Source organism: Pseudonaja textilis, chromosome 2 (genome assembly GCF_049901715.1).
Source record: "Pseudonaja textilis isolate UNSWEBS1 chromosome 2, rPseTex1.2, whole genome shotgun sequence".
NCBI lineage: Eukaryota > Metazoa > Chordata > Lepidosauria > Squamata > Elapidae > Pseudonaja > Pseudonaja textilis.
This window is the reverse complement of record NC_141991.1, coordinates 141,284,738-141,308,307: the sequence shown is the minus strand read 5'-3', so window position 1 is coordinate 141,308,307 and position 23,570 is coordinate 141,284,738. Positions and strand designations below refer to the sequence as shown.

Sequence of the window (23,570 nt, the reverse complement as noted above, 5' to 3'; positions counted from 1 at the left end):
ATTCTGAGTCCAAGAGCCTCTGTGAAAAATATCAAGGCAGGGTTTTAAAATCAGTTACATTTCATGAGCCTCTAAACTGGCAGGATGGGGGTGGAACTCATGGCTTATATGTAGTAGTCAGCCCCTCTCTCATTGGTTAAAGCCCTTGGAATCCTTTCTCTTCCCAATTGCACGTCACAGTTTATTGGCAAATATCTGGCTTTCAAAAGTATGCCTCTAAAGAGATGCTTCAACTGTCTGATAGGATTACAGCACTCATATAAAACCAACCCTCGGTCAATAGAGCTTGATACGTCCTTGTTGGTACTGGCATTGCTAGCACTACTGCAGGAATAAAAATCTTCCATGGGATGCCACTTGTATTTTCAATTATTATCCTATCTCAACAATGAGGCAGAATAGAAGTTCTCTGCATAAGAAAGTGTGTGTGTGTGTGGAATAAGAAATATCTGGTTATCTTTTGATAGTTTTCCAGTTCCTTTAGTGATTCCTGGAGTACAGAATCCAAAGAGCCATCCTTCTTCCTCTGGCAAAAGAAGTGGGGGAGGAAAAGTGTCAGTTGTATTAGGTATACAAGTCCATGAAATCAACTCCATGGGATGTCTACAACCATTTTTATTGAGATAATATTTATATAACCAATTAATATAGTTGCCCACCTCACAAACAAGTGCCTTGGGGCTGCCCAGAGATTAGCTATAATTACAGAAACTTACAGTCTGATTGTATTGTTCCTCTTCCCCCATGTAGTAGTTCAGTGAATTAGGGAGATGTCTATCTGCACCAAATGGCAGCTGAAAAGCTATTTGTCCATTCTTATTTTGAATAATTTTTACCATGGAAGTGCCAGCTAACAGATTACTTTTAGTCCATTTACTTTTTCCCATGGAAGTTGGATCACTATTGCATGGAATAATGTGGGGAAGCGCCAAGAGAAGTGGTAACAGAAATGCTTTCTGAATGTTCTTTCTCTACCATTGGTTAATGTGTGTGTGTGTGTGTGTGTGTGTGTGTGTATGACTTGAGAAAGACAAAGAGTATTTGTCATCTTCACTGTAGTCTGGTCTGTGCTTAAAATTTTTGCTAAGATGAATTGTAATAACTGGCTAGTTCAATCTTCCTGGACATGGTGTGCCTCTGATAGGTTGAGATAAAGTATAACTAGAAGTTAGGAATCTTCTTTAATCTATGCCTGGACTCATAACACCCCTAAATTGAAGGACTTTGACTTTAATGTAGAGTTGCTACAGAATTTGAATTTTCTTGAATTTTGTGAGTATAAAAACAGTATGAAGTGGACATTTTTGTCAACATTTTCTTGAAATTGAGCAAACATGTTAACATGAGGTCACTATTCCAGGAGCTACAGTCCTTTATCTGCAAACCAAAGTCCCAGAATTACATTTTCAAGTAGAAATTCTGAGACCAGCTTTTTTCTGCATGTTATCTTTTTCAGATAGAATACCAGGTAAATGAAAAGTTGTTTCTGCAGCAGCAATAAATGGCCTCCGTCATCTGATAAGGTTATAGAGAGAGACAATTTAATCTTATTTTATATGAGTTCCCGGTGTAGTTCTTATATTCAAGTGTTGCTTAAAATGTATTAAAGTATCAATTGAAAGCCCCTGAGACAATCCCATCTGATAATTTTTGTGTTAGGACAATCTTCTATGTCACTTAAGGACAGAAAGAAAGATGTGATTAAAGGTTGTTTCATCCAACTTTTCGGCTGCAGGGTTAGGAATGTATGCATTTGTCACTTTTATTATCTTTTTTATAATTCTACAAAATATGAAACACTATGGTCAGGAGGGAAGGAAATCCATTTTCTGCTAGAACCTCCATCTGCCCTTGAAATACTCAATTTGCTGCAAAGGTCGTGGAAGTTTTCATATAATTATTTAAAAGATGTGTACTTTGACTTGATAAAGAAAGATTGATACTGTTGATGTAGTGAGAACAGCCTGTTATTATCTTCTAAAAATGAGCAAGTAAAATTATAAACAAAAACAACAACAAAATCTCACAAAATGTATTGCATCAATGCCCATCTCAGTCGCAATCAAATAGCTGAGCTTCATTGGATATCTGTGAAGAGAGGTATCATATCTAATGAACATAATTATAGCTCAGAATTGTTTAAATAGATCCTTTGGGAGCCATCAGTTTGACAGGTATATCATCATTGCCTGTCATGTATTTGTTTAGTAGATTTTAACTCTGCTATTACTGTGTTTATTAATACCATTGTGAGGTAAGGGAATTGACAGAAGCTTTGTGAATGTGTTAAATTGTTTAAAGTGATTGTCCAGATTCATTTATGAGTTAACTTGCCTGATTTGCTAGATTTGGGAGGTCTGTTTGGGGTTACTCACAGTTAGTTACATGATTTAGATATGTGTGAGCAGTTGATTTAAAAGCTGTGAAAGACCTCTGTTGGTATTTACCATTGGGCACAACCAGTTAGAAAACATTCACCTGTTATCTGATTTGTACAGAAACAAAAGACATCTCAATTTTGAGCTCCTGAAAGATCCCTTTTGAAGAGATTTTGAGAGATTTTTGAATACCACTAACAGCTAGAGTATCTTATGATTTGAGTTGATATAAGGCATGTTTCTCTGCTTACAGGCAGTCCTTAACTTATGACCAGTTGTTTAACAAACGCTTATAGGTACAATTGCCTCCGAAAGGATGCTTTATGACCATAAAGCATGTCTGGCCATCATAACATGTCACCCTGCTACTTCGCTGAAGTCACATGACCACTTTTCAGGAACCTGAAAATCTATTTGCACTAGTTTCCAAGTGCCCCGTGATCATGTGATCTTTCCTGCTGGCTGCCTCAGAAAGTCAGTAGGGAAACCAGCAGGGAAAGTTGCAAGCTGCCAAAATGACTCCTTCTTGTCTCTAGGGGCTGGCTGAAGGAGCAGTTGGCATTCTTTCACAGAGTGCAGAGATGAAGCTTACATCATGAAGATCTAGGCTCCCCACCAGAGGAGTTCCCTTCCCTAAACACATATCCTTCCATGTGTGTATAAATCTTCATGATTTAAACTGTTTTCCACCTTTCACGCACAAAGCAAAAGCTGAGCTTCTTCTGTGGGGTGCAGAAACAGAAATGTTCTCCACCCCACCACATCTGGGAAGCGTATAGAGAATGGTACTTATTTGCAGCATTGCACAAGCTGACCTCTGTAGGAAGGCCGGGCCTTGCATCGGCTGAGAGGTAAGTGGAGCAATTTATGTGGGTTTTGTAGCCAGCTGAGACCTCCCAGCCTGCAGCAGTTTTGCATAAGGTGGTGGACCTTGTAGCTGGCTAAGGCCTTCAGGTCTGGTGAGGAGCAGTCCAAGGCCTCCAGAATTTCCCCAAACCCCTGAGGCACCCACATGGCCCATTTAATAACCGTCACAGTCACACAACTGTGTGTGCAATAAGCTGAGGACTGTCCTTCATTTAACAGACACTTTGCTGCTTGTGTTGAGCCATTTATATTGCTAGTTTTGTCAAACAGGTACAAAATGTTTAGAAGCAAAGCTATGTGCATCATGAAGATTTTTCATAAGGCAGCTAGATTAAATCTGAAAGCTTTTCTACAGAGCTAGAACATTTGAAAGATAGCAGGCCTGGACTTGCAAATATTGCCATCTTTTGTTCTCTACTCCATCTGTTTTGATTTTTTTGTTTGTTTATTGTTAAGAGGGAAAGAAATGAAATCAAGTGGTTTAGTACTGAATTATGAATTTGTCACATTCTCCCTCTTCCCAAAATTATTACTTATTTCCCTTTTTCTTGAATTACATAGCCTGAGGATAGTTTAATGTTAGATAAGTTCAATTTGGATCCTGGCAGTAGTCCATGGTATCCCCAAACCTGCACGCAGCAAGAACTAAGTTATTGGAAGACAATGTTCTCGGCATCGCAGTAGTTCTTTCAGAAATGGATATTAGTGATCTTAGAATATTACTAAATTAGCCCCGCTGAAACCTCTAGCAGAGAAATTAATTATCACAAGCAAAGGAGTCTTCTATGTTCTTTATAGCTGGGACAAAGAGGGAGGAAGTAATCTCTCTAATGGATGAACTCCAGCCAAGTTAGTCAGAGAACAAGGCAGCAGCAAAGTGACCTCCCAAAAAAGATTTTTTTCCAATTGAGGTTTTTGCTGGCTCTCAAGATGATAATAGTAGAGGAAAAGACTGCAAATCTTAAAACTTAAGATGCTAAGGAACATGATTTTAAAGGAATTATTCCTTCTCATGAATAAGGTTGGGCTGGTTGCGTGATCTAGCAGGGTTCCAATAGGCTAAGAAACCATGTGTGATCAATCAGAGGCGTTCAAGATGTCAAAATAGAAGAGGAGAGAATAGTTCAGCCACTGTTGCTCCCTAGCTATTGGTATTTGTAGTATGAAGGCTTGATCATCAGTAACCTAATTCCTCTTGAATATGTTCCGCCTCCCATTACAGATAAAAATTTCCATAAACTTCTCTGGGTGAGAACCAGAGGTAAATTTGGTGGGGGAGCTGGACGGGATGAAAGCCTCTACTAGCCTGTGGAAGTAGCAAGTGAGGGCTGGTCCTGGATGTTGGTGTGAGTGTCTGTGAATTCCTCCTCGTGATGAGAGTTGGAAGAGGAACTGACTGTGTGTGTATAAGGGAAGAGACCCTCTTGACTGCTGTGGTAGCTGCTGAGGAGAGGTGCCTGTTTATGCTAGTGTGTGCAGGTGTGTCATAGTAGAGGGAGAGGTGGTTATAGGGTGCCCTGACAAACTCTGAGAGTTGGTGAAGTGTCTCGAGGTGCCTAGCTGCTCCTCCCAGGGATTGGACTAGAAGATCTCCAAGGTCCCTTCCAACTCTGTTGTTCTATTCTGAATAACAGCTGGTTCCTTGTCTTGGGAACTAAGGGGCTTGGATATTTATATTCGGTTACTCATTAACCCCAAAACCTGAAGAAATGATAATATGGGCATGGGGCTGCTGTTGGGGCCAAAATATTATGATAGTGATAGGCAAGATGAGATATGGTGGGAGAAAAGGAGCAGGCCACTCCTGGGGGATGCAGGACTATTGTTTATAGGGGTTCCACATTCTAGCTTCTCAATTTCAGACCCTGATACCCTATCAGTAGATCTTCAGAAGCCCTGGCTTTCGGCTCCTGCTTCTGAATGCTAGGTCGGTCTAATAAAGCTTCTCTCACCAGTGATTTAACCATTAATGAATGGATCATCTGGCGTGTACCACTTTACAGCTGGCTCGGACTAGAAGGGACATTGCTCTTCCAGCTGAGTTTCAGGTGTGGCATCAGCCAAGATCCCAGGATGGAGGGTGGGATGATTGTTATCTGGGAATTTCTTACTGGCTTCGAAGTTGCTGAACTACAGGTTGCCAGATCAGTGAGCTCCTGTTCATTAAGTTGACCTCTAGAAATCAGTTGGGATTGCTGCTGTTAGACCAGCCTCCCTGCTGCACAGCAACTCCTGTGCTTCTTACCTTAATTTCTGAGCTGGCAGTGGAATTCCCCAGATCTACAATTTTGGGGAACTTCAGTCTGCCTTCTTTAGGAGTGGAGTCTGAGGTGGCTCATGAGTTCAGGGATAACCATGGGCCTGCCCCAGATTGTCCAGAGACCAACATGGTGGGACAGTAGCCATATACAGGATCTTGTATACTTGTTGGAGCACTAAATATGTGATTTGTATTTATATAAATACTCATAGGAAAAAAGAGTGCATCCCAAAATACAACATCTTCAGAAGTAGATCTCATTTTCTGCAGTTAGAGGGCTTGATAAGTTGCAGCTCATTTTATTTAGGTGAATTGATAGTCACCCACTACCTCCCATCCTTTCCAAAACAGCACTTCTTGGACAATTCAAATGCCAACGTGCCATTTGCTTTCTATCCAGGTGCTGTTGATCTGCATAAACACGTCTCACTGCAGGAGAGAAATCAGAAATGTATTTCTGGAGTGCTCTGTTGGAAAATCCTGCTTGAATGCTTAGCTAGTCTTTGTAAGAAATAGTTCATTTGATCTTGGTTTTCAGTATACTTCCATAAATTTGTTCAGTGTACATCTGTAAGTAACATCTGCTCAATTGTCTTGCAAGTAACACAATAATGCTTAAGCAGTGCCATTAAAGAAGTACTGGACTCTGTCACACAGTTCTTCCTGACTGGACTGCCATGTAAGCAGGTTTTTGTTGTTATAAATAGATAAGATTAGAACAGCCTCTCCAGGTGTACCCAGACCATATTAAGTCATATGGGCTGTGAATTCTGAAAGTTGTATTCCCAATACTTCTGAAGGACAGAAAGAGAATTGCCCAGTTTCCAGCAAATGTAACTCGTCAAAAAACAGCAGCATCTGCAGATTGTTGTAAAGTAGTGTTGAGCTGAGCACCGACTCTGTTCCTTAATTGTGATGCATACAAAGTAAACATCAGCATTTCTGTTGAGCCTCTCTTGAGTCTCCATTTATATATTTCTTTTAGCTTCAAACAACCACCATTGTGCTGATATAACTAGCAAAGAGAGGTTACACATTTCTTCATTGGGATCTTGAGTGTTTTTAGAAATGCTGCTAGTGACCACTGGGGATACCGAATGTATCAGAATGTAACAACTGAAATGGCTTACATATTAGACTTGCATGCACAAGATCTAGATTCAAGTCCCAGTGCAACCTCAAGACTCATTGAGTACCCTTTGGCTGCTTGCAGACTCTCAACAGCCTAAACAAGTTTGCAAACTTCGCATGAAAATAAAATGATAAAACACTCTTAAACACTTTGAACAGAATACAGATACGGAACACATTTGCATGTGTTTTACAAGGAACATAATGGCCATAGGAACTATAAGCAATTTTTAAATAACCAAAAGATCATGCTGTATGGCAAATATGGAGGCTTAAAAAACACGAAGAATGAATAATTGCTGCGTTGCAATTAACCTATGGTTTTTGAAAAGATGTTTCCTAAACTGCAAAGCAATTTGCTTTTATTTATATGGGAGGCAAGATGCCAGTACACATAAGTGTTCATCGGGGAGTGAAGCAAGGGAATGATCAAAGAAAAAGTTCTTATGAAATCAAGGCAAATTACATTGCTATAAAGGTAAGTTGAGAACAGTTTAAAGCATAACTGAAAGAACTTAGATTTAATATTTATAAAACCTAATTAGCTGTAACACAAAACAACAGGTAGATTCCTTCCCCCTCAATTTATTATTATGCAAGTAAGATTTTCTAGGTTTTAAATTGCATAGAGAGCCAACTTAATTATACTGAGGACTCCCTGTTCAGTCCCCCAAACAGGCAAAAGTGAAGGACTGAAGATGGTGTGGGGGAGTGGGACAATCAAATTATTCACTTTCACATTAACAATAATTGTATTTGGGAAGAGAGAAAGTTCCTCTTGATTGTAACTTCTCCCTAAAATTAGTGAATGGGGGCTCACTTATTTTGACTGTCTTATGTTGCACAATAAATGGTAATACTGTTTGCTACAAGTACTACTGTATAAGAAGACAATTCCTGCTTATAGAAAACTACTGGAAAGCAATTAGGCATACATGGGTAACTTTCACATATGATGCTTTTCATCTTTTTTTTTTTTAAAAAAATACAGTTGTCCTGCAAAGCCAAACCAGATAGGATGAAGGTGAAATAGGTGAACTGCAGTACAGAGGGTTGTTTTTAGCAAAAATAACAACAAAAGAAGAAGTAGGTTTTCGATAGTGTATTTTAAGAATAAATAACTTGTAGTTGTAGGCAGTTTAGGATAATATATGTACAGTATAACAACAGAAAGAGAATGGTTTAGGAGGGAGATTGGTATCCACAGTGAAACTTACCCAGATTCAGCCACTTCAAATATAAGATAATGCTTCCCCTTCCCCCAACCTTTCGAATTCCCATATCAAAAAAAAAAAAAAAGTATTCTAGAGAATAAGCAAAGTTAGGCATATCATGTGTTTTATGATACATAGCTTTCTATATGGAAATACTGTTTTTTTGTAGAAAAAAATAAATATGGTTTTGTGGATCTTTCCTTCCTAAAAAATGAAAAGAAACCCCTGCGATTATCTAGAAGTAGCATTAACAGTAACATCCTAAGTAATCCTAGCTTTGTAACTAGAAATATTCCCTTTTCATAGCAGACCTCTTGATACTTAACTCTTTTACTCCCTGTTCTCCATAGGCTACATCCAGAAGATTAAATCTGGGGAGGAAGATTTTGAATCCTTAGCATCACAGTTCAGTGACTGCAGCTCAGCCAAGGCAGGGGGAGACCTGGGTACTTTTGGAAGAGGTGAGTCAATTGATTTTATGGGGCTGCAGTCCTGCTTTCTGAACAGGTTGGGGGATATCCATCAAGATTATAAAAGGAAGGACACTGGTTTTTCCTCTCCTTAGAAATAATTGCTTTTTTGTGAAGTACATGCTAAAGAGGGAGCAAAATGAATAAATCAATGTTTTTGAATACAGAACAACCCTCAAGACCAGGGGTGTCAAACTCAAGGCCTGGGCAGGGGTGCGCAGATCCGGACCACGGGGTGTTTAGATCTGGCCCGTGGGGCTGCCCTGGAAACAGCAAAGGACCAGCCCGCAGTACCTCTGCCAGTGAAAATGGATGTCGGGAGGGCTATGGGTGGCCCTCCCAAGCTCCATTTTTGCTGGCAAAGGGTTTCAGGAAGCTATTGCAACTGAAAAAAGAGCTCGGGAGCCTATTTTCACTGGCAGCGCCCTTGGGCCACCACAGGCGCCCTTAACATGAGTGAGGTTGAGTTGACCACATCCACCCTGGCCCTCAAGGTCAAACACAGCCCTGATGCAGCCCTCAATGAAACCAAGTTTGACACTCCTGCTCAAGACAATCAGAGCCTATAACAATGGCCATATTATCAAGCCAATTCTCGAAAAGAAAACCAAGCTTTGAAAGTTGTCTGGGCTGTTGTAGGCTGTTCTCTTTTATGCTTCAAGGAAGCTTAATTTTGGGATAATTCTTTTGAAGAAGTTCTGGATATTATGTGTTCAGCTTGCAGATTATGTACCTAATAATAACATACCTTTCACTAATCAGATCATGCGTTACGGAAGCTATGTCCTTGTTACAGCATATATTGTTGAAGCAACCAACTTTTTACTATTTTTCTTGTACAAAATGAGAGTACATATAAAAGTATATACAACAACACACATAGAGAGGGGACAGAGGGTATCAGAATGTCCAAAGGTCTGGGATTGGCAACTTTTGAGGAGTCAAAAGCCACAACTCAGCCCTTCAACCTTCAGGGGAACTTCCAGTATGAAACCTCTATCACTAAAAGAGTTATGGCTGCACTTTTTGGTCTGATTATTTTTTGGGAGGAAGAGATTTTCTAGATAGGAATAGGAGACTTCTAAGAGGTGAACTGAGAGCCAGTTAAGGCATAAGGCTAGACACTGGGAAACTGAGTTCTAGTCTCCCCTTAGGCACATATCCACATAGCTTTGGGCTCATTCTCAGCTGGAGGAACCAAGCAATGACAAACTACTTTTAAAAAAAACCTTGCCAAGAAAATTGCAGGGATTGGTCAAGGCAGTTTCTGAGAATCATACATAATGGAAAAAAAGGGTGAGCTATTTAAAATTCCACATAGGCAAAAAAGCTGAAATGTGGCCATTGTGCTGCTTAGAGTTATTGAAGAGAATTTAAGATTCCAAAAGTTGACCGATGTCTTGTTGAGAGGTCTTATGCTAATGATAACAGCATTTCCTAATTTTGGCCAAATTAACAATGCCACAATTAAGCCCAACTATGGTCTATCTCCCTTTGGAAATACTGCTTTTTACGACAACTGTCACAAGATAGAGGGCCCCTTATTTGGTGACCTCTACTTATAGAATAAAATAAAATTCTTTATTGACCAACTGTGATTGGACACACAAGGAATTTGTCTTGGTGCAAATGCTCTCAGTATACATAAAAGAAAAGATACATTCGTCAAGAATCATAAAGTACAACACTTAATAATAGTCATAATGACTTATTGCAATGACTTACTACAAATGCTGCCCACTTTGTAACTTGAGTATTCATATTCTGTGAATATGCTGTTTTGACACTTGTCTGCATTGCTCAAGGACTCCTTTTTAACTATTTGATGTTATTGAATATGTTAGGTGCCTTGTTAAAATTTCTTTGAGAAATGGAGTCTATCATGCATCTTGGATTTTGCTTTGGATCAAAATAATTGTAGCATTTAATGAAAAGCGTTCTAAGCCATAATAGGTGAAGATGCTGCATTGTTTGCATGCATCCTGTTGAGGTAGTTCCCCGTTAGGAGAATGAGCGCACACAGGGAGACATAGTGAGAGTGGTGAAGAATAACACACAACTAGCACACCGATACAGTATATAGTAAAATGTAGGTTTTTACTTCCAGTAAAACTGTTAAGCAAAGCCCAAACACAGTCCAAGTCATACACGGTTAAAGCAATTAGTTTTCAGTCGAGGGATAATCCAAAATCAAAGTCCAGTATCAAAAACAGTTCAGTAACAGACTTACATCAAATGCAAGAACTATGATCAGCAACAATCAACAGGGAAATACAGGAATGGCAACACTCTCAATAGGACAGAACAACCCAGGTTTCTGGCCCCATCTTATGGCCGTTTGAGGAACCACACCCAATTACAATTTTCGCATTCCCTTAAAGAGACAGTATTAAAATGTCTATCCTGGTTTATATATTTTCCAACCCAACTGTTAGGTGACTTACATTCCTAACACATCCTGCATATGATAAACCTTCCTGCCTGCTCTGTCAGCCCAGCTGAATCATTATTTCTCTCTAGTTCCTACTGTATATTTATATTAATGGATACTTTATTGTTAAGCAATTTACCATCTGAAGGTTGTTTCCTTTACATTAGGTTAATTTTCCTAGCCTTGGGCACAGCATAATGTACCTTGAAACACTATGGATAATCTGTCTTTGGCCTCAAGTATGCTACCCAGGACAATTGCATCCATTTCTGGGCCATTGTCTTAAAAATCCTGAAATCAGATATCTTTTAGCCTTGAAAAAAAAAAGGTTTACAGGAAAATAGTAAAAGATTTCCTCTATCAATCAGATTCCTAAGTGTGGGTTATTATCTGCTTGTTTTGAAAATAAAAGGCGCTAATAGAAAAGGCCTAACAATGTTTCTGTTGCTATGTCTCTCCTGGCTTTCATGAGACACTATTTTTGTTTGAAAATTAAAAGATGCTGAAGCTCAATGACAGTGAACAAGAGTTGCAGCTAGCAGGTATTGGGAAACGCCTTTCCATGCCTGAGATCTCAGTTCATAAATTGAGATGTTGACTTGTTTACCAAGATCACTGGAATTCTACTAAACTGCTGCTAATTGATTCTACTAACATATTTATTTTGTATCATCTATTCTGCTTGTTTTCCTCATCTGAGAAGGAAAAAAAATACTGTATCTCATGGGCTGAAGTTCTCCCATTTTGCCAAACTTGATCTGGCCTTAAACTTCTGAATTTCACTAGCTGTTGCTTGTATGATTTTAGTTTTAAAAGCTAGAAACCTCATTTTCTTTGAAACTGGAAATTTCAAGAAGTTGAGTACAGAACATGTCACCAGGTTGTAGGAAAGGTAGTATGGGATGATACATGGCCTAGAAATACCTTCTCATAGAAGTGAATAGGAGAACTCTGAATGAGTGGGCTGCAATGGCAAGTGCAGAATCAAGAAGCTATTCTTCTTCCTAGTGTATTCCCACTACTGCAGGGTCTGCTTTTTGGATCATTGAACACCATTTTCCACGGTCAGCTGCGTCTCCAGAGCGCAGGCCTGCAACTTGCATATCTCTTGCCATCTCTGTTTTGGATGCCTGTGAAATAGCTGACTATTGACTTCTAGTTGGTAGGCATTCTTGGCAATGGTGGAAGGTGCAGGACATGTCCATACCAGTGGAGCCAGCCTTCTCTCATCTTCTCTATAATTGGTGCCACTCCAAAATGTTGCCAAATGGGGTCATTTGTGATGTGGTCAAGAAGGGAGATCTCCGATATCCAATGAAGTATTTACATTTCCATGGTATGGAGATAACTTTCGGTCCCTGTTGTTGCTGCCCAGCATTCAGCGCTATACAGGGCAGATGGTTGTCTTGTAAAAAGTAGATTTAAGACGGGTTGGCATTTGTCTGCCACATAACCCACCGGTGAATTCTCACCAATGCATCCAGGCTGATGTTGCTATTGCCTTGGAGGTAGGATCCCAGATGCCGAAAAATGTCCACATTCTTTAGGTTTTCTCCATTGTTTTCTCCATTGTTTTGAAGCATTCCAGGGGTGGTGACAGTCTCTAAATACTGAGTTTTCTTGATGTTGAGGCATGCTCAAGAATCAAGAAGCTATTGAGAGGGAATAATTCGTTTTTTGATAGGGCATCTTTATCATTAGACTCATTAAGTTTGTATCTTGAATATTTGCTACAAAAATAATTTCTTTAGAAGAGATTGAGAATCAAACAACACAGCTTTTCATTCTAGAACAAGGGGCAGCAATTGTTTGACCTGGGAATAAAATATCTGGTATGAGGCAGTGTTCCCCTTAATGATTGATAATGCTTTTGTGCAACTTTCTTGAACCTGAATTCAAATATATATGCTGCTAGGAAAGTATACTGTAATGAACATAATGCAGATAATATATAGACCGTTTAAACATGATTAATTTGTAAGTTGTTCTGAGTCCCTGACTCTGGTGAATCAAAAATTGCAGAGAAAAAAATATGTGCCTTATAGTTTCTCTCCATGCAGAGAAAGCTCTGACCAGATCTGCTACCAACTTAACCCAATCATCTTGTTGAAATGAGCTATTTGAAAATAATGGCATAATTTAGTATTCAAGTAACTAATTTAATTAATTATGATGAACTCATAGTCTACACCAGATGCTAGAGATATCCTCTAACCAATAGCCATCAAATTGTCAGAGCCTGAAATTCTCGTGTAAAGGTCGATATATCCGATACTTTGATCAATAAAAATCTGAAATCATTATACTAAGTGACCTTAACAGTATTTCCAGAAAGAAAAGCTTTGCATTTTTAATATAGGCATTTATGTACTGTATTTCATGTGCGTTTATGCTGCTTATATCTTCTGACTTTGTGTCCACCTTGGTCAATTAGGAAAGAAAGGCTTTTGAACTCATGGTTAGTGAAAGTACACTTTAAAGGCAAGTGGTTACAGTGTAATAAAGCCAGATCTGGATTTTCACGCCCAAAGCATTTGGTTAACTTTTCTCCTGTCTTCAGGACCTTAAGAAGGTATTACGAGCAATTTTGTGGCAGGGTTTGGTTTTTGTCTTGATGAGCTTCTAATAATAACATTTGTATGTTTTTCAAGGATGAGAAGTATTTGGAACATATACGGTCTTTAGGTAATCCCAAAATAGAAGTTCCAAATTGGATCCATCAGTAGTGGCAGAATAAATTTAGAGAAAAATATTTAATAATATCCTCGCAAGGATCTTTTAAAAAAATGTTAAAGAAATAAGCATGTAAATTCATATCAATATATAGAACATGAATTTGCAAGACAGATGAAATAATTAGCATAGCTACTGTTTATCATCCAAAACCTTAGTTCCTTCTTACAATAATAGACTTTGCCCTTGATAGTTAATGTTTATGTGTAACTGGAAGAAAAAAAATGAAGTTGCTAACTTTGGTCAAAAACTTTCTTTTCTTTTCCTGGGAGTAAATTCTTGGTTTGCAAGAAGATACTATTTTTTAAATTGTCCTTTATCTTCACAAATTCTGCCTTATTGTTCAGAGGCAGTAATTCCTTCCCGAGTCAAATATTTTCCAGAAGAAAAGATGATTGCTAATATTGGCATTTGGGATTGCAAAGTAATGAAAAAGCTATTAATCATAGTCTGCCAGTGACTGGTAGTTGGGTCTCATTTAGAAACTGTCACTTCAGCTGTGGTCTTGGGTGTCTTACTGAAAGAAAGAGAGTTTAGATGAGACAGGCACAATGATGCAGTAGCAATGCTGCTGGAATTTTGTTGTCCACTAGATGGGACTAGGAGCACAAGCAGGTCTTCCATGATAACCACTTTCTGTCATCTTGTACTCTTTCGATGGGATTGCTAACCATAATTTGCTACAATTATGAATCCTGGATATGTTTAGAAGTGAAAAAAACATAAGCATTCTCATTTAGTCTTCTAAAAAATCAAGAGCAATTGACATTTCCTCTGCTTTATTAAATTCTGGATGAAGAAACAGATGGTTTTTTTTTCCTGATTCAGAAATTAAGAACTTTTGGGTTGAGAATAAATCCAAATCAACATTTATTTGAAGGTTATAAATTATGTGCTACACAGCTGCATGGAGAAAACCAATTATTTAAGGCAAAGTAGCATATCCTATTACAGTTAATTAATATCCACATTTCTTCTGGAAATATGTGCATTTTTTCAAAATTGAATACTTAATTACAAATAGTTATAAATTCAGTTATGAAATGAGAAACAATTTAAGTAATTGACTTGAATGACTTAATTATTTTCTTGCTTTTCTGTGGTGGTAATTCAATTTAATGCATCCTGCATTTTTAAACCAGTCTTCCTATTTTTTTCTTTTCAAAAAAAAAATCCTATAGCAGCGAATTACATTGTTGTGGTCAGACCATTCATACTGTGGTTGTTCAAGAATGAGCAAAACTAGGATTGCAATGATAGCGTGTAGAGCAGGGCTGTCAAACTCCCATCCTGTGGGCTGGATGTGTCTCGTGTTGGCCATGCCCATGCCCGGTTTAGCAAAGGGGAAAAAAGTCCTGATACGTCATGTGACGCCGCGAGTTTGACACCCCTGATATAGAGCATTGCAAGAGCATGCATTTGCACCCATAACAAGCTTTGGTGTCTTTGTGAAAAAAAAGATGTCTCTTTTTTTGATATCCTCCATTTTAAAGTTCAGTTCAAAAAAGAAATATTTTATACTTGTGTGATTTTTCCCTATAAAATTCTGTTGCCAGCAGGATTATAATTTTAAATCTTTTCGTTTTCCCTTCTAGTCATTTTATGAGCTAAAACTGTGGGGGAAATAACAGGCTAAAGCCATTATGACAAGTCCTGGAAGAAGTTTAGAGTTATAATTATAAAAGTGGCAGATGGATTGAAAGCCACAAATAAATAATAAATTCTACTAATTTCTCAGACACACAAACCCACAGGATTATATGCAGCATGCAAAGAAAATGCAAAAATAAAAATTCTGTCGGGTTCATCTGAAACGCTGCCTTTAAGCTTTCTGGATTCATTTTCTATAGCAGTGGCAATACTGTACATAACAATTCTAATTCAAGGGTTCTACCCGAGATTTACCCAGTTTCCTTTCTACTTGGGTCAATTTTGGCATCTTAGGACAGCAAGTCCTAATTTTTGGTGCTAAGTTCAGTCACCAGGGCTCCCTTCTTTTTCTTTCTGTCCTTGGTACTGATACTCAAGACTTGAAGGGAAGTAAATGCCAGTTAAAAGATCCAATATTTTGATAAGGGTGAGGTAAACCTTTGAACCCCTGTAAATTGAATACTGATCCAATTTGTTTTTTGATGCATCACAGGAGTTTAGTAACTGCCTTTCTCCCAGCTGTTTTTCTCTATAGATTTCAAAAGACATTCCCTGGGCTGTCATGAGCTGCTTCTGCAGAATAGTTCTGCTATAGTCAGATGGGAGAGAAAGGAAGTCCCTTCAAAACTTGGCAGTAAGTTTTGAAAGAGGGGCCCTACACTCACATCTCTGCTGCTAAAAATTAGACACAGCGCACAGCAAAAAGATTAGGATCCTTTCTCTGTTGTACTTTATTTTTGAAGATTGTCTGATGCGGGGGGAAGCATTGGAGAGTGGAACTCTCCCATATGCATATTGAAGTGATGCATGCCACCCTGCTGCTTGGTTCTGCACATGCAGAGCCCTCCTGATTACGAATCATGAGGGTAAATTGGGCAGCAAAGAAAGTGCAGATAAGATATGGTGAATGATTCAGGTTTCTGCAGTCAAAACATGCACACATGCTAGGTATTAAGATTGGTTCAATCACATTTGAGCTTGACAGGGCATGTGGGTTCTGATGTATTTTCTCTGCTCCTCTGTATTTGAAATGGTGGACGATCTCCAGGGAACATGTCGATGGAGAATGTGTCAGGGAAGGGACAGCCTGCCATTTTAATCCCAGAAGCTCCAAATATTAGAAAATGTGTGCACAAAACTGGATCCTTAACTAACATCCTATCACTGAAAAAGTGCTCACCAGTTAAAAGGAAAACACATATATTTATCCAGCACTGGAACAGAATTAATATTTGGGTGATATTTTTCAGTAAGATCATTTAATATGTCTTCAAATATTTAGATTCTGGCCATAAAGGTGTAAAAGTCCAGTCTATGAATATGGAATCCTATATTACAGATTTTTGTGTGCTCATAGCTACTACAGGTAGTCCTTGATTTACAACCATTCATTTAGTAAACATTCAGAGTTACAGAAACACTGAAAAGAGAGACTTGTGGTTGTTTTTGACGCTTATAACCATTAATACATCCCCGTGGTTACATGATCAAAATTTGGATACTTGGCAGCTGTCATGTATTTATGATGGTTGCAGTATCCTGGGGTCATGTGATCATCTTTTCTGATAAGCAAAGTCAATAGGCAAATCAGATTCACTTAACAGTGGTGTTACTAACTTAACAGCTATAGTGATTCACTTAACAACTGTGATAATAGAGGTTGTAAAATGAAGCAAAACTCACTTAACTGCCTTGCTTAGCAATGGAAATTTTGGATTTCATTGTGGGTGTAAATCAAGGACTACTTTTATAGGATTGCCTTTGGCTTTTTTCTGTTGAGCTAGAACCAGTGAGGGCAACATTTCCTACTTCTAGACGTTCATGCTTGGAATTAATTCTAGATATTCTTGATCGGGCTGTCAGTTTTCCACTTTTCACTTGAAAATTGTTTTCTGTCTGACAGGTCAAATGCAGAAACCTTTTGAAGATGCCTCCTTTGCGCTGAGGACTGGTGAGATGAGTGGACCAGTATTCACAGATTCAGGGATCCATATAATTCTGCGTACAGAATGAGTGTTTTGGCACCATGCACTTGGAAAAGAAAGGGTGATGGGAGAAAAGGAACAAGAGAACCGTTATTCCAACCATTGATACGCTCTCTATCCCAGAACAAACTTCATATCTAACTTATTGTTTATTTTTGTTTATATATATAAAATATATAAACATAAACAATAAGTGTGTGCATATGCAACACACATCAATGTGTATCTGTTTCATATTTCAGTACCTTATTTGACATGTTGAAGAAATGTTTTCCCCCACCTGTATTGATGCATGTTAGCTGGGGCAGAAAACAATTGAAACAATGAGACAGTAGCATCTTTCATGGACACAATGACAATGTTTTTAACAACAATAAAAAAAGGAAATTCCCTAGCTGCTTGAGTTTAATATTGATGGTTTCTTCCATTCAGGAGACATGTCTATACTTACAGGGTCATGCTTCAATGCTTTCCCTCTATATCCAACTTATCATAGAGTTATTTATTATAGGGCTGCATTGATGGTGGCAGAGTTTAGCGCTCAGTGTATAAGTAGAATAAAAATCTCCTTTGCCACGATATAGCCTGGTTTAAGTTCACAAGTGACAACATCCCATTTCTTATCTCTCTGACCCACAATTCAGTGGCATTCATTTCTTAATTTGGCCAATCACTGATAAATTGTTTTTGGATGTACAACTAGAACACACTCCTGTGGCCTCACTTAATTGCTGTAGATTTAGGACAACAGATTTCGCATGATAATGTGCAAATTCCTCTGGACTTCACTTCCAACTTCCATCAAGGGTTGAGTTTCAGAAGTTGCAAAGGGACTTGATGTTGTCTGGATAAGAATTATCTCTGCTCACCTGAGCATACACCGGATTCTGCTGTCAGAAATATAAGTATAAATTCACCATATGCTGATTACCATAATGCGTTCACATTGAATTGAATCTTGCTGATGCCCTTTTGAGGCAAATATTTTTCTTTTACATTATTCCAGTGCAGCCCCTCCACAAATTTATTTAGCCCTCTAAAATTTCATTAGATTTACTACATTTTAATCATTCTTGTGTGTTGTTCTTAATGCTGAAATACTATCCCCAGGGAAGGCCATTTAGTTATTGGCTTCCAAGTTTTTTGGTTTGTGTTTTCTTTTTTTGTTTCTATTTTCTTTTGTTCAGAAGCTGGCCATGATCCATTTGTGGTTTAAGATAACACTGTAGTCACTCTTCCTGTTTTTCTGCATTGCTTTTTCTCTATATAAAATCAATATGATTCCCACCAAATTCCCTGCTTTTGATCTGATGCAAACAAGCTTTGTGTATATATATATGTACAGAGAGTGTTCCAGTTCTCTTATGTGAGAAAATAAAAATAAATCCCTGCCAACTATCAACATCAGAGTTTGATCTTGTGATATTTCTTGTTATTTTTAATGTCGTGCAGATTTTATTTTAATATGCTTTCTGATCACTCAAATAATTCAGGTTATTTTAGTGCAGAACCCATAACTTGCAAATCACCAGATCAAGGACATGCCCCTCCATAACCTGTGGCCTTAAAATTCCTTGATAAATCATCTGCTTTGAGCACTGCTGGATAAATGGAGGAAAAGAAACCTGATTAGTCCCCATTCATCCCTCTCAGTTTGATAAGTCACATGTTGTTTTGGTGATGAGAAAAGTATTGGAAAAGAGAAGTAAAGATTAAGGATAAGTATTGATCTAGGTATGGCAATATCATTGTAAAGTTTTATATAGGCATAGCTAGAGGTGCCTTTCAATAAATGTTTGAGCAGGTTTCAAATAATTGTTGGAAAATACAGGAAATTTCTATTACACTGGTTTTAGATTTTTCTACTCTGATCCTCTGGAGGATTTTTTTTAATAAGATACATTTTTGAAAATTGTCGTCCAATTAGTTTTAAATGAAAATAATGTTTGTTCTATGATTTAAGCCAGGTCTTATTTTAATGCTTCTGATATACATTTGGCTCTTGATTTCCATAGAGTTGCACTTTTTTCATTCAGAAGATCCATTATTACCAAAAGGCTTTTTTCCTCCTGTATGTTATCTTCTACACTATAATATTACCTCAGGGTCATTTCAAAATGAATTCAGAAGACCAAAGTCTGCCTAGTTGCCATGGTGGAATTTATTGTATAGCAGAAAAGAAACACTTTTTTGAGGTTAAGAGCTACACTTAAAAAAAAAAAAACTTTAATGAGCTGAGATACTGCAAATGGTGTCTTGATGTTATCAAAAGAGGTGTGGCTGCATTTTAATTTTAAGATTAAAAGCTGCTTTTTTAAAAAAAGAAAAAAATCATTAGTTGTGCTAAGCTTCCACTTGGCTTATATATATAAATGGTACTGCTGGTAAATATCCAGTAGTATTAAAAAAGAGAATTTCTAACCATTTTTCCTGTTATTTTAAAATGTGTTTTTCAATGTTAAATCCATCCTTCCCTCCCTCCCTCCCTCCCTTCCTTGTGATGGATAGTTATTGTGCTTTCTGGAAGAGCAGGGGGCCTATGCAAACTTCCTCCTGAAAATCTGCAGTGAAAGCAAAAGAGATCTTACACTACCATATCCTCTGCTGAGAAATAGAGCTTGGATTATCTACCACAAGGCAAGGTCTTGTTCTGTGTACAAGACTTAATTGTTGGGGCACTTGAGACATTTGTACTGGGTCAATACTAGACATGTTTTACAGGCTCAATTAAGCCTATGTGTGTTTTGCCTAAGGGCACACAGTGAATTTGTCAGAGGTAAAGCCATGCCTTTTCACTATGTCAAAATGACCACTGTGTTTAACAGCAATGCACTCAGAAAACAAATAAATGTAGTGTTACAGCACTGGATGGTTGTTCAAAATATGGGGTATTTCCATTATCATTTTTACCTCTGCTTTCATCAGTCAAACTCATTGGGAAAATGAGATAGTTGCATTGGATGAAAGTTTGTCTCCATAGCAACACATTGATTTCTTTATTTTTAATATAAATCTCTAGAATGCAGGGTGACAAGCAAGTGAAACATGGGGGAAGGGAAGAAAGTGAAAAGGAAAATTATCCCCAAATGAGCATAATGTGGTGAGAACAATTTCAAAGGAGAGAAGAAGGAAAATTAAGTTAAGATTTTCATTAAACAGTGGCAGATTTAAAGATGAGTAATTCTTTAAAAGCGAGTTACGAATGCATCTTTATTCCTAGAAGGGGTGATCTTTGGAAATTTGATGGAGTTTGCAATCCAGTGGGATAAAATTGTTTTCAGAGTTAAGTCGCTATGTTTCTTCCATGCAAGCAATCCACACTGAACGCCAAGGAGAAATTCAAATTGTATGCTTTTGTAACGTAGCTCTGAAAGATGAGAAAGAGTTCTTAAAAGTTTCTAGGACTTTTTTCTCAGCTGCTCTGCTGTTTTTGCTATTTTAGGAATTCAATCCTAGTTTCTAGGACTAGAGTCCTTCAACAGGGGCAAAACATTTGTGATTACTGTACTTACTATACCACAGCTCGGCAATTTACTCAGTAAAATGACCAGGCAGTCCTTCCTCCCATCTAACACCCCATAAATGCACTGAGATTCCAAGAATTTCTAGCCGTGATGGATATTAACATTTCTGCCAAGTCTAGGGAAAGGAGGCTGACAGAATCTCCCCTGTTGTGGGAAAATACGGAAGCAAATGTTCCTTCAGCAGACTTGCATATTCTAGCTCGTGAGCTGCAGCAAGTGAGAGTAAACTTATAGGCTAGGAGGATCAATGGTTTGAATTGTATAAAGCATTTTTCAATTGAATCTCCTTGTTTCTTCATGATCAAAAGTTAGCCCTCAGTTCAGAATGTTCAGAATTTGCCATCAAATTTGAATTTTAGAAATCCACATTAAAAAAGTATAAGCTGGCTTCTTCAAGCTAAGAACTAAGGATCATTAATTCCCAAATTGTTCCCCTTCACCTAACTCTTTTGAAGCTTTTCAGTGAGATTACATTGCCAACAGGTCTCAACATCTGTAGATAAAGAGGGAGACCAACTTAGGAGGGGGAATTTATTGCAGGGTATTTTCAGTTATCAAGTTGACATAACAGAATGCCTTCATTTCCTGTTAGGAAGGGAGAAGGATGGTTTCTTGGTCTCTCCGTTTGCTGGAGATTTTCCAAGTAGAAGTGATATTTGTGAAATAACAGTTGGAGCCCAGCTAAAATGATGGCAACTTCTGTTGCTTGGCTTCATTCTGATGCTCTAATTGTAGAAAGCAACAGGAGAACTTACCCTTTGATGGCTTATTTTGAATGAAAACAGACACGATAAAGCAAAATCGAATTTGGGTCAGTCACCAGGACCAGAGAGTTACTCTTTGGAGCTTTCAGATTTGTGCTGGAGCTCATCTTCAGGGGATTTTTCTACTGGAATGTGTGCTTTGGACTGTTCTGTGAGTCATGTTTATGTGGCGCCTTCCTATTGGCTGTTTGGTGCATTTATTTTTTTAGCTTATGGCACATGTTAGCCAGGGATCACCAAGGTGGCTGGCTGCCTCTGTGAAAGGAATTTTTTTGGGCGGTGTTAATTTTACCTATGGGATGCCGGAAGGCAATAAGGGGAGGCTCCTTTTTTGTCCCTACACGGTTTATTTGCTCATGGGAATTGAACTGCCAAGCTGCCGACCTCAGCGGTGCGCAGGTCTAGCATCTTACCACGTGAGACACCGCGGTGCATTGATAGCTGGTGATTGGCTGTCATTTCTTTGTGCTGCCAAGCCCTCAGCTCCTAAGTATTTGATAGACTGGTGGTAATTCAGCACTCCTGTTAACTGACAAGAGGCCTGTTTCCCAAGCTTCAATCACTTCCCTGGCTATCTTTGTTCCTGCATGGCCAATGATTTTAGTTGCTGTGAAATTAAATGTGTGTCCTTGCTCATTGCAGTGTGAGGCTACCAATGAGTTTGGGTCTCCTCTTTTGACCGCTCACTTACGTTCTTGCAATTTGGTGTTTAGCCTCCTCCCGTTTTGTCCTACATAGTCATAAGGGCAGTCCATTCAGGGCAACCGGTAGATTACATTGGAAGAATCTCCCACCTAAATCTCTGGTCCCAGTGACTGATCCAAATTTGACTTCACATCATTATCTCAGGACACATATATTTGCCTTCATTCATGAGACATGATAAACTTTAAAGGCTTATTTAGCATGAAAGTTGACTGGCTTCAAATACTGCATGTTGGGAGAATGCCCCAACTTCATTTTCAATTTCATGGTGAACTGTTAAAACTGTTTTGATCAAAGGTTTTATCCATTGCTATTGCCATATTTGAACTGGTCCTGAAGTTTCCATTTCAGCTGACTCTGCTCATAGCCAGCTGTTTGATCCTGACCGACTCAAGGTTGACTCAGCCTTTCAGGCTTTGGAGGCTGGTAAAATGAGGATCCACATTGTTGGGGGCAATAGGCTGACTCTGTAAACCAGTGGCCCCCAACCTTTTTTGCGCCTGGCCCGGTACCGGCATCACAAAATGATCCACAGCCCGGTACCGGCATCAGCACGCATGGCAAGGTGAGCCGAGCGGCGGCCAGCCAGCCGTCCCCCACTTCTCCCCGCCACCTTCAAGTCCTCCTTTGTACCTTTGTCGATGGGATTCGGGACGGTCGCTCGGCTCTTCTTGCCTTGGGTGCAGAAAGAATCCTCACACCTTAGTTTTGTTCAAAGCCCTCCCTCCCTTCGATGAAACTAAGGTGCGAGGATACCTTCAGGACCCAAATGCCGCTTTCCAACCGGAAAAGCTCACCGGAAGCACTTTCTCATCAAAACAAGATGGCGGCGCCTGGAAAACCGACGGCCCGGTAGAAAATGTTCCACGGACCAGTACTGGTCCGGGGCCTGATGGTTGGGGACCCCTGCTGTAAACCACTTACAAAAGGGCTGTAAAGCACTGTGAAGCAGTATATAAGTCTAAGAACTATTGCTATTTGACTCAGTATTACTACTGCCTGTTGCAGGGATGCTAGCAGTACCTTTGCTTTAGGTAAATCATAGCTATTTCTGTTTGTGCCACTTCTCTCATCTGTTTGGGTCAGTAAAAGTACTGAAATCTGAGTTTATTCTATTGAGAGCTATCACATCAAGTATAGAAGCAACTTGATATTTGGTCTTAGAGAGTTGCTACATGCGAGAAAGTTGTCGTTTCTTCTACCACTATAACCTTTTCCATCATATTCTCAGACAATGCTGAAGACAAATCAGTTATTTTTGATTCTGGTTCTAAAAGTGGTCAATAGTATTTTTACAAGGGCTGTCCTTCTTAGTTGCATGACATGGAGCCTCATTGGCGCAGTGGTTAGAGTGCAGTACTGCAAGGTACTCCTACTGCAATTTGGCAGATTGAATCCCACCAGGCTCAAGGTTGAGTTATATGATTCAGAGATGAACCTCCTCCAAATGCTGATTCT

General features: G+C 38.8%; 1 protein-coding gene across 2 annotated transcripts in view; it reads left to right on the top strand.

The window, feature by feature from the left end:
* The window catches only part of PIN1 (peptidylprolyl cis/trans isomerase, NIMA-interacting 1), a 40,157-nt gene extending 21,636 nt beyond the window's left edge, over positions 1-18,521 (top strand). For both annotated transcript variants that reach the window (XM_026713745.2, XM_026713746.2), the window contains exons 3-4: positions 8,201-8,311; positions 17,038-18,521. In XM_026713745.2, the coding sequence (XP_026569530.1) occupies positions 8,201-8,311; positions 17,038-17,147 (221 nt within the window). In that variant the 3' untranslated portion in view covers positions 17,148-18,521. The remainder of the gene's footprint in view (positions 1-8,200; positions 8,312-17,037) is intronic.
* Positions 18,522-23,570: the final 5,049 nt, after the last annotated feature.